This window comes from Lissotriton helveticus, chromosome 3_1, assembly GCF_964261635.1.
Source record: "Lissotriton helveticus chromosome 3_1, aLisHel1.1, whole genome shotgun sequence".
Classification (NCBI taxonomy): Eukaryota; Metazoa; Chordata; class Amphibia; order Caudata; family Salamandridae; genus Lissotriton; species Lissotriton helveticus.
In genome coordinates, this window is record NC_136061.1 from 118,236,776 (window position 1) to 118,252,353 (window position 15,578).

General features: G+C 46.6%; 1 protein-coding gene across 2 annotated transcripts in view; it reads right to left on the reverse strand.

Moving 5' to 3' along the window:
- The window catches only part of SMTNL2 (smoothelin like 2), a 353,335-nt gene that overhangs the window by 65,554 nt on the left and 272,203 nt on the right, over positions 1 to 15,578 (reverse strand). For both annotated transcript variants that reach the window (XM_078679345.1, XM_078679344.1), the window contains exons 6-7: positions 13,724 to 13,894; positions 1,489 to 1,606 (exon numbers count right to left, since the gene is read on the reverse strand). In XM_078679345.1, the coding sequence (XP_078535471.1) occupies positions 1,489 to 1,606; positions 13,724 to 13,894 (289 nt within the window). The remainder of the gene's footprint in view (positions 1 to 1,488; positions 1,607 to 13,723; positions 13,895 to 15,578) is intronic.

Here is a 15,578-nt window from a genome sequence, read left to right on the forward strand (position 1 = left end):
AACGCATGCTGAAATATTTTACATCTCAGTATAAACAAACATTGCATAATATATTATTTAATCAGCGAATTACGCCATCGCAACGTTTTAATCAGGAATCAAAACGCAAGCCATACCTATTGGCTTTGCCAGTGATTGTTTTCTCTACCGTAGATGGTCCTTTGAAAGCTATTTTACGTTTAGTTGTGCCTCGTGGTTCCTGCCGTTGCTCCCTGAATACCATCAGGAGGTGGGGTAGTCCTCGAACATGCACTTCTAAGGAGCCATGTGTTGGGTTTATATATATTTATGCTTGCTGTTCCGCAATACCGGTTTAGGTCTCGCGACCTGTCTCGAGCTGTCCCTGACCGCGAGCCCTCGCACAAGGTTCTATGACGTACACATGTTCTACCTTGGAACCTTGGGCGAGGGTGACTGTTAGGGACAGTTTGAGGGAAGATGCTGCGCTGTATGGACGCCTCCGGTGTCATTGCTTCTTCTCACAATGAAGTACGGACGTACTTACTTCCTCCGTCTTTGTGATTTCTACACCATGTCCTGTTATTTCATTTAGCTAATACATTGAGTATATTTAGCTTGCTCGGCTCAGAACAGTTATTTATATTTTCATACAGCGCATTGACTAGAAGGGCGCAGCAGTTGTGGATTTTATAGGAAACAAAGCCAAGCTGGGCATGGTAGGCAGATAGATTCAATTACAATGGAAAAACCTCCTGTCGTTTAAAAGTATTAAATATGTGTGCACATTTTAGCATCCATTGCAGGGTACTAGCATGCGGTATGGGTTCTTTCATCTAGATTGATCGGGTGATAACTGATGCATTGTCCCGACCCTCCTTAAACTCAGAGAAGACAGACCTACAACCAATGGCCCTACAGGATTCTGCATTACGATCTTCACAAGGGAGGTAACTGTACCACCATCTTTAGGCCTGGAATTAGGAACATCTGCTTAAATGCAGTAAAAAGCCTGGCCAGTTGATAACACCTGGCAGTATCAGTTTTACAATTTTCACCCACAGTTCACCTTTTCGTAGCACATAAAATCGCGCTGCAAAAACAGATCAAAATTCTCACACAAGTATCTCATTACAAAACCTTCGTGCTGCTGCTAAACCCACTTGCCCTCAAATATACCAGGCTTGGAGTTGGGATTGTATATTACCACAGTGCTAGCATGTGTGGGGGTTACCTTTGGTGGATTTAGGCGTGCAGAGCTCAACATCTTTGCAAGGAGATTCTTACGTAAGATCGAGGATTTATCTTTCTATAGTTGGAGTCCCATATTTTGTTTTCCAAAATATGCTTTTACAGATTTCGTTATTTATCACAGTTATTCTAATCTCTTACCTCATTGACTGGTTCTCCTGAGCCAAACAAGTCACATGCTACCTCCCTAAACCCAATTAGGTTCATCTAAAAGTGATCTACAGACTGGTCACTTGTTTCTTCACATTTAACCCAATGAAGACGATGGCTCATCCTTACCTTGTACCCGATGGTCTTCGACTTGCACCATTCAAGAAGCACTTGCTTGATGCTGCTGGCACTGGCCATGCCGAAGCTCTGGGACCTCTTCAGCGTCACTTTAGATTGTCCTTTCGCCCTAGAAGAGTTGAAGCAAATACAATATGAGGGCAGAATATCCTTAATTAATACAGCTAAGGGTGAAGGGTGGGAGTAGAGGTGGGAGCCAACAAAGTAAGAACCAGACCTGAGCTAGAGCTGAGTTCTGGCTGGGCTCTAGGAGACGAGCTAGAGCTGAGCCGAGGGTCGGGCTGGGCTCTAGGAGCTGAGCCGGGTGTCTGGCTGGGCTCTAGGAGCTGAGCCGGGTGTCTGGCTGGGCTCTAGGAGCTGAGCCGGGTGTCTGGCTGGGCTCTAGGAGACGAGCTAGAGCTGAGCCGAGGGTCGGGCTGGGCTCTAGGAGCTGAGCCGGGTGTCTGGCTGGGCTCTAGGAGCTGAGCCGGGTGTCTGGCTGGGCTCTAGGAGCTGAGCCGGGTGTCTGGCTGGGCTCTAGGAGACGAGCTAGAGCTGAGCCGAGGGTCTGGCTGGGCTCTAGGAGCTGAGCCGGGTGTCTGGCTGGGCTCTAGGAGCTGAGCCGGGTGTCTGGCTGGGCTCTAGGAGACGAGCTAGAGCTGAGCCGAGGGTCTGGCTGGGCTCTAGGAGCTGAGCCGGGTGTCTGGCTGGGCTCTAGGAGCTGAGCCGGGTGTCTGGCTGGGCTCTAGGAGCTGAGCCGGGTGTCTGGCTGGGCTCTAGGAGACGAGCTAGAGCTGAGCCGAGGGTCTGGCTGGGCTCTAAGAGCTGAGCCGAGGGTCGGGCTGGGCTCTAGGAGCTGAGCCGGGTGTCTGGCTGGGCTCTAGGAGCTGACCCGGGTGTCTGGCTGGGCTCTAGGAGACGAGCTAGAGCTGAGCCGAGGGTCTGGCTGGGCTCTAAGAGCTGAGCCGAGGGTCGGGCTGGGCTCTAGGAGACGAGCTAGAGCTGAGCCGAGGGTCTGGCTGGGCTCTAGGAGCTGAGCCGAGGGTCTGGCTGGGCTCTAGGAGCTGAGCCGAGGGTCTGGCTGGGCTCTAGGAGCTGAGCCGAGGGTCTGGCTGGGCTCTAGGAGCTGAGCCGAGGGTCTGGCTGGGCTCTAGGAGCTGAGCCGAGGGTCTGGCTGGGCTCTAGGAGCTGAGCCGAGGGTCTGGCTGGGCTCTAGGAGCTGAGCCGAGGGTCTGGCTGGGCTCTAGGAGCTGAGCCGAGGGTCTGGCTGGGCTCTAAGAGCTGAGCCGAGGGTCGGGCTGGGCTCTAAGAGCTGAGCCGAGGGTCGGGCTGGGCTCTAGGTGTCCAAGCAGGCGCCGAGCCCTGACAATGTTCAACACGTAAAGCTGTGGAACAAACTCAAAAATATAATAGAGACACCTCAAGATTTTTAAAAGTTCAGTAAAGCGAGCAGACATGGTGCCAGCATGGTCGTCACCGTTTTGGCCCTTTAGGGGGGCCACCCACAAATGACGCCAGGCAGCGTCATATTTCCAGGCAGCCTCGGCAGGTACAGTATAAGACCTGTACCTCCAGAGACTGCATTGTTCAAAGCTGGCAATGACGAGCCCTCAGACCGTCCCTTTCACAAGTCCACACAGCCGAGGCCCACCGGGCTCTGGAATACTAACTCAGCTGGTATAATGCCAGAGACGTTTTTTTGCGGTAAATAATTCTGAAATTGATAGTTTTAAATACAGTTTTCCTTTATTTTTAATGTGGGTGTGGAGTCTATTAGATAGGTTTTGTTGAGAAAGGCAGCGTTTGTGTTTCATGCAACATATTTTAATAAAAAGTTTTTTAGATCAAAAGAAAATAGGACCTCACAAATGAAAAATGGGAGGAGGATCATACAGATTATTTGCATTAATATTAGTAAACTGCTGTTTGGGATACAATTGTTAACCTCTTCGACGCGCATGACGACCTGAGCTCGTCATGAGCCACGGCGCTCCGGTGCTCATGACGAGCCCAGCTCGTCACGGCCCGTGGAACGCTCAGGTGCTGGGAGAATACCCCCGCTGTGCTGAGCATTCAACGGGAGCCAATGCACCTGTGACGAGCTGAGCTCGTCATGAGCATGGGGGCGCTGTGCGCGCCCTCACTCCCCCCCAGTACAGTGAGCGAATAACCCCCGCAGCAAAGGGGTTAAAAAGCACACCTCTAATCTTGAATATTCGATGTAAACACATTTAGAATTTGGATGTGAGTGCCTGTGCCCTGTTAAAGACCTTGCCAACTGGGCATGGGTTAGCTGAAATTGGATCACAAATTCAAAGCTGTCCTGAAGAGGGGCCCCAAAAATATGTTTGAATCAGGGCCCCCAACATACTTAAGATGACCCTGGATAATGCAGTGGGAAGCCGTCTAGTACAAGCCTGGCCGTCTTCCCCAGCTGCGACAGACCCCACTGACTGCTACACACAGGAGCAGGATATTTTTACCATGCCAAGTTTTTGTTTTTTTGAAAGATCAAAATTAATAAATTTTAGGTTACACAATGACTTACTTCGGGTCAGGAGCGGAGGGAATGGGAGATAAACTGCAGGGCGGCCTCTCCTTCTGAGCAGCCTGGAAGAGAATGTGGCCAGCTTTGCTGATTGGATCTCTGACGTGGTCAGTGCCATCTCAGTCCCGGCGCACAGTACGCTTAGGAGAGAGTCTCCATCTAAGCCTTGGTTCACTGCGGAGCTGAGATCACTGAAACACGCCTGTAAGGTTCTTGAAAGAGCCTGACGTCTCAGTGGCTATTGTCCCTCTGCCAAATTGGCACTGAGAGCTGAACAGAAGCTGTACTATTCCTCTATTGGCCTTGCCAAGGGCTGTCACTTCTCAGCTCGTATTGAACGGGCAAATAACAATTCTAAAGAAATATTTGCCATCGTACAGAGCTGTGTGGCTCCTATGGCCCAAGCGGCGGTGATACCATCCTCAGTTACCTGGTGTAATACCTTGGTTAACTTTTTTCAGGAGAAAATAGTTGCCATTCAACAATCTTTCCTGAGTGGGCCTAAGACTACTATGGCTGCTCCTTTGGGGGTGCAGGAGAAAGAGCGGAAGGGAATCTTCCGCTTTTGGCCCTGTGGACCTAACCACAACCCTTAGAATTTTGAAAGCCCTCAAATCAGGTTCGCCGAAAGATCCTTGCCCGGCCAGCCTTCTAGCAGAGATGGCCGACACTATTAATGCGAAGTCAATCTAGTGATCAACCAATCACTTCGCGAGGGCTGGGTTCCGCTATCCTGGAAGCAAGCACTAATCTTGCCCCTCCTTAAGAAACCGTCCTTCGACCCTATGGTCCCGGCCAATCATCGGCCTATCTCGCTCTTGCCACATTTGGCCAAAGTTTGTGAGAAGGTCGTGACATCTCAGCTTACCAACTATGAAGAGGTGGCGGGTCTGTTACACCCAGCGCAATCGGGATTTCATGTGGCCCACAGCACGGAGTCTGCGCTTGTGGAGGTGACAGAGGCGATCCGCGAGTGCCTGGATGCCGGTGGGAGAGGCACCCTGGTTTTGCTTGATCTCTCGGCGGCATTCTATACGGTGCCCCACTCTACTCTTGGATCACCTAATGGCTATTGGCATCTCGGGTTCGGTGTGGAGTTGGATTCGAACGTTTTTGGCGGGTAGATCACAGCAGGTGTGGTTACCCCCTTGTGCATCCACGCCGTTACATCTGGCCACTGGTGTTCCTCAGCCCTCTTCTTTTCAACATCTATCTGACTCCGCTGGTCTATCTTGCGGAGTCCTTGGGGGCTAAGGTGATGGCCTATGCAGACGACACTCAACTTCTGTTCTCCTGGAAGAGGGGTGAGGACGCTGTGGAGCATTGTCTAGCCTCGGTGTTTCATTGGCTAGCAAGCGCACAGTTAAAGTGTAATGAGGATAAATCTGAGGTACTTTTGTTTGATTCATTCCCTGAGGACTGGAGGACTAGGCTCTGGCCACCTGACTTCCCATGCCCTTCTGTGAATAAGGGCCTGGCTAAAAACCTAGGGGTTTGGTTCGATGAAGACCTGAATTTTTCTTCTCATATAAAAAACTGTCAGGGACCTGTTTTGGGACCCTTGAAATCTTGAAGTAATTCCTCCCTCTGCTGCCAGTGAGCGCTAAGGAGACGGTAGTTCGAGCATTGATCCTGTCTCGACCAGATTATGCTAACGCCTTACTGGCTGGCAGTTCGGCATACTTGATTAGGAAACTTAAAGTAGTCCAAAATGTGGCTGCCAGACTACTATTGGGTCTACCTCGTAGACAGTGTCCGCATTCACTAACGTACTCTGCATTGGCTCCCGGTGGAGTCTCGCATTAAATTCAAAGTGCTTTCCATGGCTCACCGAGCTCTGTACAGCCTTGGCCCTAGTTATCTGCAGAAGCGCTGTGCCTTGTATAAAACCTTACGGCACCTGCGATCTTCGGATCAGGTGCTAATGCAAAATCCTCGGTTCATCCGCCAGAGGCTCGGCGGCAACTCGTTTGTCCGCAAAGCCGCCCTGGCGTGGAACCTACTTCCGATGGCTCTAAGGAGTATCCATGACCCATTGCTTTTTAAAACAAAAACTAAAGACGTTGCTGTTTTAGACTGACATTTGAGTGCTGATAATTTTTAATTCTTTCTGGAGTTAGCGCCGGGACACTTTTCTAGTAGCTGTGAGCTGTATAAATCTAATATAACCTAACATAACATACATTTCTCAGAGTTTGCCGCAAATGCTTTACAAAATCACGTCTTGCTTTCTCAAATATGCTTGAAAATGCACTATTTCTCGGGGGAGAACCCTGATGGTTAGGCTCGCTCGCTACACTTGCTCAGAGCCAGGCACTCATCTAGAAATTTTACTCCTCACCACTGTCAAATGTCACCAACCGCCACTGCATGGAGTAACATTGTAGTCTATCCTAAAATCGTATATTTCAAAGTCTCAAATGTAATGAGGAAAAAAGGCAGCACGGATATAGAACATATTTGCGTAGGATCACACAGTTTGGTCAAGCGATGGAAGACAGGAAAACTCCTAGGCATTCGGATTTCATTTTGTACCATTAGATGGCTATTTATGTGCCTCTCCTGTTTTACATCAAACGTTAACGTTTTTATTTAATTATTGACTTATTAGGTTAGTAGATGGGTGGCAGGTAAAAGTCACATCAAAGCTTGGCTTGTTTTAGACTCGCGAATCCAAGAGGGCCTCGAGGTGGGCCAGAACCAGGCATGTAGCTAGAGCTTTCAGTGCCCCCCGTCACTCAATTGGCGGGCTCAGTGCCACACATACATTTACATTCTCAAACAGGTTTCAAGTATGTTTATAGTCTTGTATAGTGCTCAGTAAGTACTACAAATCTTCTTAACCCCTTCGATGCTCATGACGAGCTGAACTCGTCATGAGTTACGGCGCTCGTACGCTGATGACGAGCTGAGCGGCTTTTAGAAAAACGCAGCGCACAGCGGGAAAACCGCTAGCTCGCATGCGGTTAAACACATTTCATGCTTTACTTAAAGCTATTTTAGGTTTCGGATTGTCATATCATATGGCGTGTTTTAAAATGCACGAATTTCTCATATAAAGTAATCTGTAAATGTCCTTTAGCGTACATTAAAAAACTGCTGTTACTGCAGGGTTAGTGGGTACAGGCAAGGATTTAGAACCTCAAACGTGACTCAAACGAATTAATACTACAAATTCAGGGCAATCTTGTTACCTCCCGCTGTTTGACAAACCTTCGCATCAAAGCTGGGCCCATGTCTCTCTAGCATCTTCTGTACATAATGTGTAGTGAAGATATGTATTGAGACTAGATTTAATTCAGAGGGGTCTGAGGAACAGGGAGAAAGCTGGGCCTAAAAAGGTAAACATAGGTCAATGAATTGTGTGGAGGCAGTGATGTGTTATGTAAATCCTAAATTGAATGTAATGAGGGTGTTCAGGTGACTAAAAGTGAAGCCAAGACAAAACGAAGAGAATCATTTAGAGATTTTGTATGTGCACGATTCTCTCTTCTCTAATCCAGAAACCCCGAATGAAGTCCATTACTTGATCCCTTCTCTATTTTAAAATAGACCTGAAAACACATTGCTTCAAGGCGCCTGGCTACTGGATTCTGCCTTGAAAAGAGCCCCTCTTCTCGGAGAGTGTAGCCCTGTTCCCTTTCCAGCCTCCCTTGCACCTGCAAACTTCACACTGTAAAATTCACTTTCCCAGTGCATGTACTCTGACCACTAAAACATGGTGGCTTTGCCCGATTGGTCTAAAGGTGGTCACAGTAACATGCACAGAATATGCACCCTTGATACACAAGTTAAATGTCACATGTAAGCTGCAGCATACGTTCCCAGTGCCTACAGTTGTGAGTGGAAAAGCATGGCTTCCTGTATACAATTTTTACGGATGTTTGCAGCGCAAAACAAAGGTGCAATGTTGTAGACATGTAGAATGGTCTACTCAAACATTTGGTAAATTTCCCCTGTAGGTGACGTGTGGCCCTGATGGCAGAATGCCAAGTAGCTTTTATCACTATTATCACTGTGCAGGCCTCTGTGGTTCTTCCCATTTCTATAGGTTGCGCTAAGAAATCCTTCACAGATCTAAACACGAATTTAAATATGTACAAAAATTGCTTAAATTAGATAATTCATAAATACCAGGCAAATAAGATTTCACAAAAATGTTATTCCAATTTCTGAAAGCTTGAGAAGTGCTTAAGACTATTCGTCTGGGAATTTCCATCCAGACAGAACAAGTTCAGCAGGCAAGCTTCCTTCATTTGTCTCACTCTGGGATTGTTTTGTAAAGAAGACATTGTTGCAATGGGACCCTGCAGAGAAGTATCCAGACTTGTGGAGCCCAACCCACACTTCAGAGTCCAGCCTTGCCCTGCAGGTGGATCTCACGCTTCAAAGTGACTAGGTTAGAAGGCAAAACTTGAGAATGCTGCAAGAAGCAAAGTTACCTCAGAAGTGTAATGATATTGGTAGCTACCATTTCCACATTTGTCCTGCTTGGAGCTTTTGGCGTAAACCTAAATTCTTCATTGTGAACCTAGATTTGACATCTGACTTTGAGGGGCTCTCTCTGGCTGCAGCTTTGTCCTTTGGAGGAGTTCAACTTTCAGAAAAAATACCGAGGTGAAACCTCTGGCTGGAGGTACCTGCTAATTTGACCGGACCACTGCTTCATTATAGTTGGCCTCAAATTATTTCTAGTTTGCGGTCAACTAAAACCATTGACTTATATTGGCGCTTTGTTTTTTCTAGGCACATTGACTCAAACATTAATATTTATTATTCCCTTAACAGACTGACCATTTTGTGTTATTTTTCTTACTACACTTTAAAAAAAACTAATTTTAGTCTTATGAACTGAAGTGATGCGTGCTGCCTCACTGGGAGGTGTGTGCAGAGACATGGCTTCACAATGGTGGCACAGGCGGCTAAAGAGTCATCAGCACAACTGCAGAGCATCTGGAAGCAAGAAGGCATGTTCTGAGATTGGTGCCCATGCATGTTGTCAATGCTGAGCCAGGGTCAGGAAACTTTTTATTTATTTATTTATTTCAATTTATATAGCGCGTTATCACCTATAGGTCTCCACGCGCTTGTACAAGGTAAACACCGGACATTACAGAACAGGCAACCAACTTATAACATGCCCCATGCTTCTTGAAAAAGCACCGTTTTTAGCATCCGACGAAACGGCAGTAGATTAGACTCCTTCCGAAGGTGCAATGGCAGTTTGTTCCAAACTGCCGGAAGAATGGTCGAAAAGGCACGTCCGCCCAAGGTGGACAGGCGGAAGCGAGGGCTGACCAAAAGAGTTTCCTCTGATGAACGCAATGTCCTCCCAGGAGTGTAACGAGACAGTCGGGCTTTAATGTAGCTAGGCGCATTGCCATATACTGCCTTGTGTGAGATATGCACAGACCTTTAAACATTGCTCTCTGCCTAATAGGGAGCCAATGTAATTGGCGCAGGAGAGGCGAAGCATGCGTGCTCCTGGGCTTCTTAAAAATCAGTCTGGCTGCATCGTTCATAACTATTTGCAGTCTTGAAAGTTGTTGCTGGGGAAGCCCGACAAAGGGCGTAGCCATAATCCAACCGTCCTAGGATCATCGCGGACACCACGCTCCTTAAGGTAGAGAAAGACAACAGTTGGGAGATTTTACGAAGTTGCCTAAGAAGGCCGACACTTGTGCCCACCACTGAAGACACTTGCTTCTTCATAGACAAATTACCATCAATGTGGATGCCCAGACTTTTCACCACGACTGCCGGTACTGGAGTCCTGCCCAACTCCTTGGGCCAGAAACGATCATCGTTCCAAGGGTTGCCCGAGATGGTGATAGGCAGCACCTCGGTTTTATCTGGATTAATCTTCAAGGAGTTGGCAGACATCCAGTTAATTGTATACTTTAAGATGTTATGCAGCCTGGCTTGGGCTGCTGGCGAATCCTCAATTTGGATGATAATCTGTGTGTCGTCAGCATAGTTGTATATCTGACAATCCATCTGATTAAGAGCTGAAATCAGTGGCAGCAAATAGATGTTAAAAAGGAGCGGTGAAAGAGCAGAACCTTGCGGAACTCCACAGGTTATAGCCGCTGCTGTAGATACTAGGTCTGACAACTAAACCCTTTGCGATCTTTCCTGCAGGAATGAAGTTAGCCAGCCTAGTGCGGTCCCCCCGATGCCCAGATCTCTCAAACGCCTCAACAGTTGACTATGACACACCGGGAATCTTCTTGTCTGCTCTGCATCTTAGTTCATCCAAAATGGACAACATCACCAGCTCCGTGCTGTGATGTATCCGAAAGCCAGCCTGATTTCGCTCTAACAGATCATTTGTCTCCAGATGTTTCGAGAGATGCATCAGAACATGCTGCTCCAACACCTTAGCTAAGAAAGGTAGTTGGGAGATGGGCCTAAAGTTCAATGTTTGGCATACATTTCTCATTTTTATGAGATTCACAAACATTACAGGATTATTTAGATTTCTAGGGGTAGACCAAAAGTATTCCGGTGTAGATTCCACCACAAAGAAAATGTTGTACGAGTGAACCACGAATAAATGTGCTTTGCTGAACCCCAATATTTGTAGCTGCATTTAACAGAAGGTATTATCTGCCCTGGGAAGACACTTACTCCTTTCTGTGACAGTATTAAAATTGTGTCTATTTCCAGGTTCGGAATCTACCAGCAAATTGCTCATAAATGCCCGTAAGCCCACAGGTTTGGCCATATTTACAATAAATTAGCAGGGTCACCTCCTCGAACATCCACAATTCGCTCTCTAATCTTACATTTATAAACTGGCTGATATTGTGTATATTGTTTAGATATCTTATGAAACTACATGTCTGCAGCTAAACTTCCACCACTCCCAATCATGTGAATCCGGGCACGGATTCAATAGCTGTATATTTTTGTGCGGAACTGGAGTGTAGACTTACTGACACAACTAGGATTATATTTTAGGAGGAGCAACAAGTAGTAGCTGCACCAGAAGAATCAAATCATGTTAAATCACCAAGATGGAGCCAGAACAGGGGAGCCTAAAAGCACAGAAGTCACCAGCGTTGACAAGCCAGTGACACGGCTGCAGCCCCAGTGCAGCTGGAGATCAGCAACTGAGGCAGCTGAGACGACTGCAGCTTGAAAGGAGAGAATGAACAGCACATGAGGTAGAATCCAATCCTCCTTTCCTATGATCGACAAACATGGCTCCTACGTTGTTCTGGAAGAGGAAGGACAGCCTATGTGGAGCACACGGGCAGCAAGAGACAAACCAGGAGAGGTGGGGTTAGGGGCTACTGAAAAGCAAACCTTCCACTGTTGAGACAAGGTATCTGTGCAAGTAACTTCAAAAGGCAGACTAAGGGTTGAAGTTGGAAATTCCCTACGGTAGAGGACTATGATCGAGAAAGCAATGTTAGGACTGGATTCTTGGCTAGAGCGCTTCCAGCATGTTAGCTGCCAGCATGTTAGCTGGCATGCTGCTGGGTGTAGCGTTGTAAGTGGCGCTGAAAGCTGCAGGTAAGTGGGTTGATGTCAGGTCTATCATCAGCTTCTGCTAGGCAAGGGTAGCTACCCTGGACTTCGTGTCTTAGCAATGGTGACAATTCAGATCGACACAATGGGATATCTTCATTGGGTTTGTACAAATCTAATGCAAACGCTTTGTAAACAGCTCTATAGGTACAGTGCTGGCAGTTCCAGAACTAGAAGAACATTACAAGTGCAAACAGTCATAATTTGTGGATTAATTCCCTTAGCCATAATCAGCACTTTCCAGTTATCCCACACAAGGATAAGAGTGGGCAAACCAGTATTAGGTGATTAGATCAGTTAAAACTCGGATTTCTTCAATCGCAGCACACCTATTTCTATACAACTAAGACTGCAGTAGTACTTCAGCTGGGGAATAACACTCTCCAATTTGTACAATTCTTTGGCCTCCTTTTACCTCTATTTGCATATCCTATCATTGCAATACGTCTGCCACTTGGAAGTGTACACATCTGACTTGTAGGACAAGAGTCCTGCCCAGGCTTTGTGGATACCATCTCACATCGTATACTCCTTTCAATATTCAAGGTCTAGTTTTCTTCTAGTCTTTTAAACTCATGGCGAGTCAGTAGATGCAGGTTGAATCGCAAAGCTCATAATCCCAGCGTCGCCCAATAAACATTCCCCATGAAGCCCTAAAGGTCAACAAATTGGGATGTTTAAACCCCTTGGGCGCGGCCTTGATTCTGCGCCTGTGCGGCACTTCTGAAGAGTGGGCGGGTTCATGACGCCCCCCAGCCGTCATCAGCACACACCTACCGTGTGTGTTGCATGACGGATGGGGGCCGTCATCAGCATGGAAGGGGTTAAAATATATATTTATATATATATACACAATATGAAATTCAATGGAGTTGTGCATTTAAGCTACATTTTGAGGCACAGCACAGCTCTGAAAGGACCACCTGCCTCTCAAGTCTACTCGGCACGTTCTCTTTGTCCCGTAGGGGTCAGTCCTATGTACCGCATAGCTTCTTAGGGAGACTGTGGATGTCTTGCTTCGGGTGAGTTTGAAGAGCAACATAAGATTTGAGGGGCTTGATGTCTGAGCAGCAACTAATCAACGGTACCCATCCACTCCCTGCCACTCAAGTGTACAAGACCTGTGTCCCGTTTGACCACGGTCCTACCTCCTGATGCTGCGATGGCAAAGGCCGGGGATTTTTACTGTGGGTACAGGGCATGGAGTCAATTCTCAAGGGCAAACTTGGAATATTGAAGTCTATGCATCAACACAGCTTCTGCAGCAACATATTCTAACTTTAGAAATACCTTATATATACTTTATTGGGTTAAAAAAATATGTAGTTTACCTGGAGAGCACTTTGGTTGCAACTGATACCGAGTATGCAGTAGTTCGAAATAAGAAACTCCACACGAGGATGGGAGATTGCAATACCAAAGGAGCCACGTTGGATACGATAGAGAGCAGAGAGCAGTCATACACCAGCTGTGGATTGCCCGTTGAGGCGAGGAAAGGAGAAGCTCCAGCTCTAGGTGCTTGACCAGCATGAGGTGGGTGGGGGTGTCTCTTGAAGGGTATGGGACAAGAGTAGCAACTTAGTCATAGGCCCAACCAAAGAGATGGGCCTTGAATACAGCGCTTCTCTTGTGCTCAATAAGTAAATCGAAGCGAGTGCATGATGCTGGCGCTAATCGGTCTCTTGATTCAGGCACGCAACCATGATGGATCTTTAATGGTTATTGAGGAACCCTGGCATCAGAATCACACTGGTTAGAATTACTTCCAGAGCTTTTAATGGCATTGGGTTTACCACGTCCAACTGGTGCTGACCTGGTCTGAAATAAAGACTCCTCAGTTCTTTTAGGGGGCTAAACTAAGGGTTTTTGAGTTTCGAATACAGTGTCAAAGAGACTGAAATGTCCTCCCTGAAGACCTGAGATGTAATTAGAATCGCCATATTTTTGCCCTCGTCATTTCATTTCTGACACAATTAATTTTTATATTCAGCAATATTTAAAAACTGTAAATAGGATATTTGTAGATTGTCTTATGTAAATAAAAAAAGATAAGGACAGGGAAAATCTGATATTATGGTATTTAAAACACCGCTCTTCAATGATAGGCAAAAACAACATTGGATCATTTGATCACAGTTCACCATTGATTAGGAAATGTCATACTTTCCAATTTCTGGATCAATCTTCTCGAAGAAAGCCTTCCTGGCCTGGGTTCCTGATGTCCGTGGCAATGTTTGCGACCGAACAAGCTCTCTCCGTTTTTCCACCTGTCGATGTATCGCCGGAGGGGGAGATCGCGACTTGGGAGTCACATCAAAGTAGCTGTCAGAAGCACTGCAGAAAGAGGCACCAGAAGTCCAATTTAAAAAGCTGAAGTTTCTAGGTATATAATTACCAACAATCTTCACAGCACAAAAAAAAAACCAAAAAACGCACAGACACCCACATAGACTTTCATATCCCTTTATGTTATCTTACCCCTAAAGGAGAGTTCAAGAAAACACACCACATTCACAGGCTCGTTTCTTTGAACCATTTTTCCCAATATTGCATACGCTAAATCAGATTATTTACGCAATGGAGACATCTCTAATGCAAAATTTCCCCAGTTCTCAGAGAATCTTCACTTTTGACAGGATAGCATTAAACTACCCATAAAGTGGTATTAGATGAGGTAAGCTTGACTTACCTTCATTATTCAGTCAATATTTGTATTTATGTTAGATTCTGTGCTTCATCTGGCATTAAATCAAAATAGAAGTGCCCTGCATGAAGGTCATTTGGGGCTACTCCCTGGTTGCAAGGGTCATTGCAAGGCAACAGGACGAGGAAAACGGTTTTACAATCCAGTTTACTTCTTTGGGGCATATTATCAAGGGGGGGCGATAGGGAATTATCGCCGCTTTTGCGGCCGTTTTCAGCCGCTAAGCGGCGATAATTCCATCGCCCCTATTAGCAAGCTGTCGCTAACAGCAGTTAGCGACAGCTTGCAGGCGATAGTGAGCGGTTTGGGGTCCGCTCTGCATGTCAGCAATATTTATCGCTAATGACATGCAAAGTGGACGTACCCAACCTGTTAGCGACTGAAAGCAGTCGCTCACATCGCTAACCCCTATTACCAACACAGGTGTAGCGAAGGAAATATTCGCGCTAAGCGCAAATAGCTCCAAAAACTAACACCTGCTCAGACCAGTTCTTAGCCATTATATCCAATGGGAGGTGGATATAACGGCTAAGACCCTGTTATCGATAATATGTGAATTTCGCTGTATTCTCAGCAATATTCACGCATTTTGCCGCTAACGCCAGGAATTTTATCGCTTTTGAGATAAACATTGCTAATAGCACGTTATCTCAGCGATAAAATTTGGTGATGCGTGGTGATAAAAAAATTGCCGCTAAGCCTACTTAGCGATAAATATCGCTATTTGTTGGTAATATGCCCCTTTGTTTTTTATTTCTTGACCTCCCCATTTGAGGTCATCAGCGTTCAAAGGATGTGTGATGTCACTTCCGCCACCCATTGGATCAAGCAAAACAGCACAAGCCGCAAAGCACAAACATTATGACAGCATGACAATACAGATGTAGGACTTTCTTTATGTTTTGATGCTTCCCATAGTTTTATTCCCAAAAGTCATTCTGAAATACCTCTGGTGGGACCTGAACTGCTGCCTGCATACGTGGTGTGCTGGTAGGTATTGGCAGTCATGATAGATGCTCTGCTCAGATGCCAGATCTAGTCTTTGTACATACCAGCATTTGACGTCAATGTTGCCAAAACACTGGTTTTCAAGTAAGAACCCTATTCTGAGCCCTACTCTGTGCACATAGGCTCTCCAATGCCCATGTTGATGCAAACCACGTCACTTGTGAGCTTGCTGCATCCATGCTTCAGCTGCAGCGGCCCAACCCTAGGTAGCGACGTGTCCTCTGTCTCAGGACAGATCGCTGCATAGGAAGACCTATCTTTGGAGGAGGTCGGCTCTACACAAGTACTGCTATCCAAGAGGCAAGG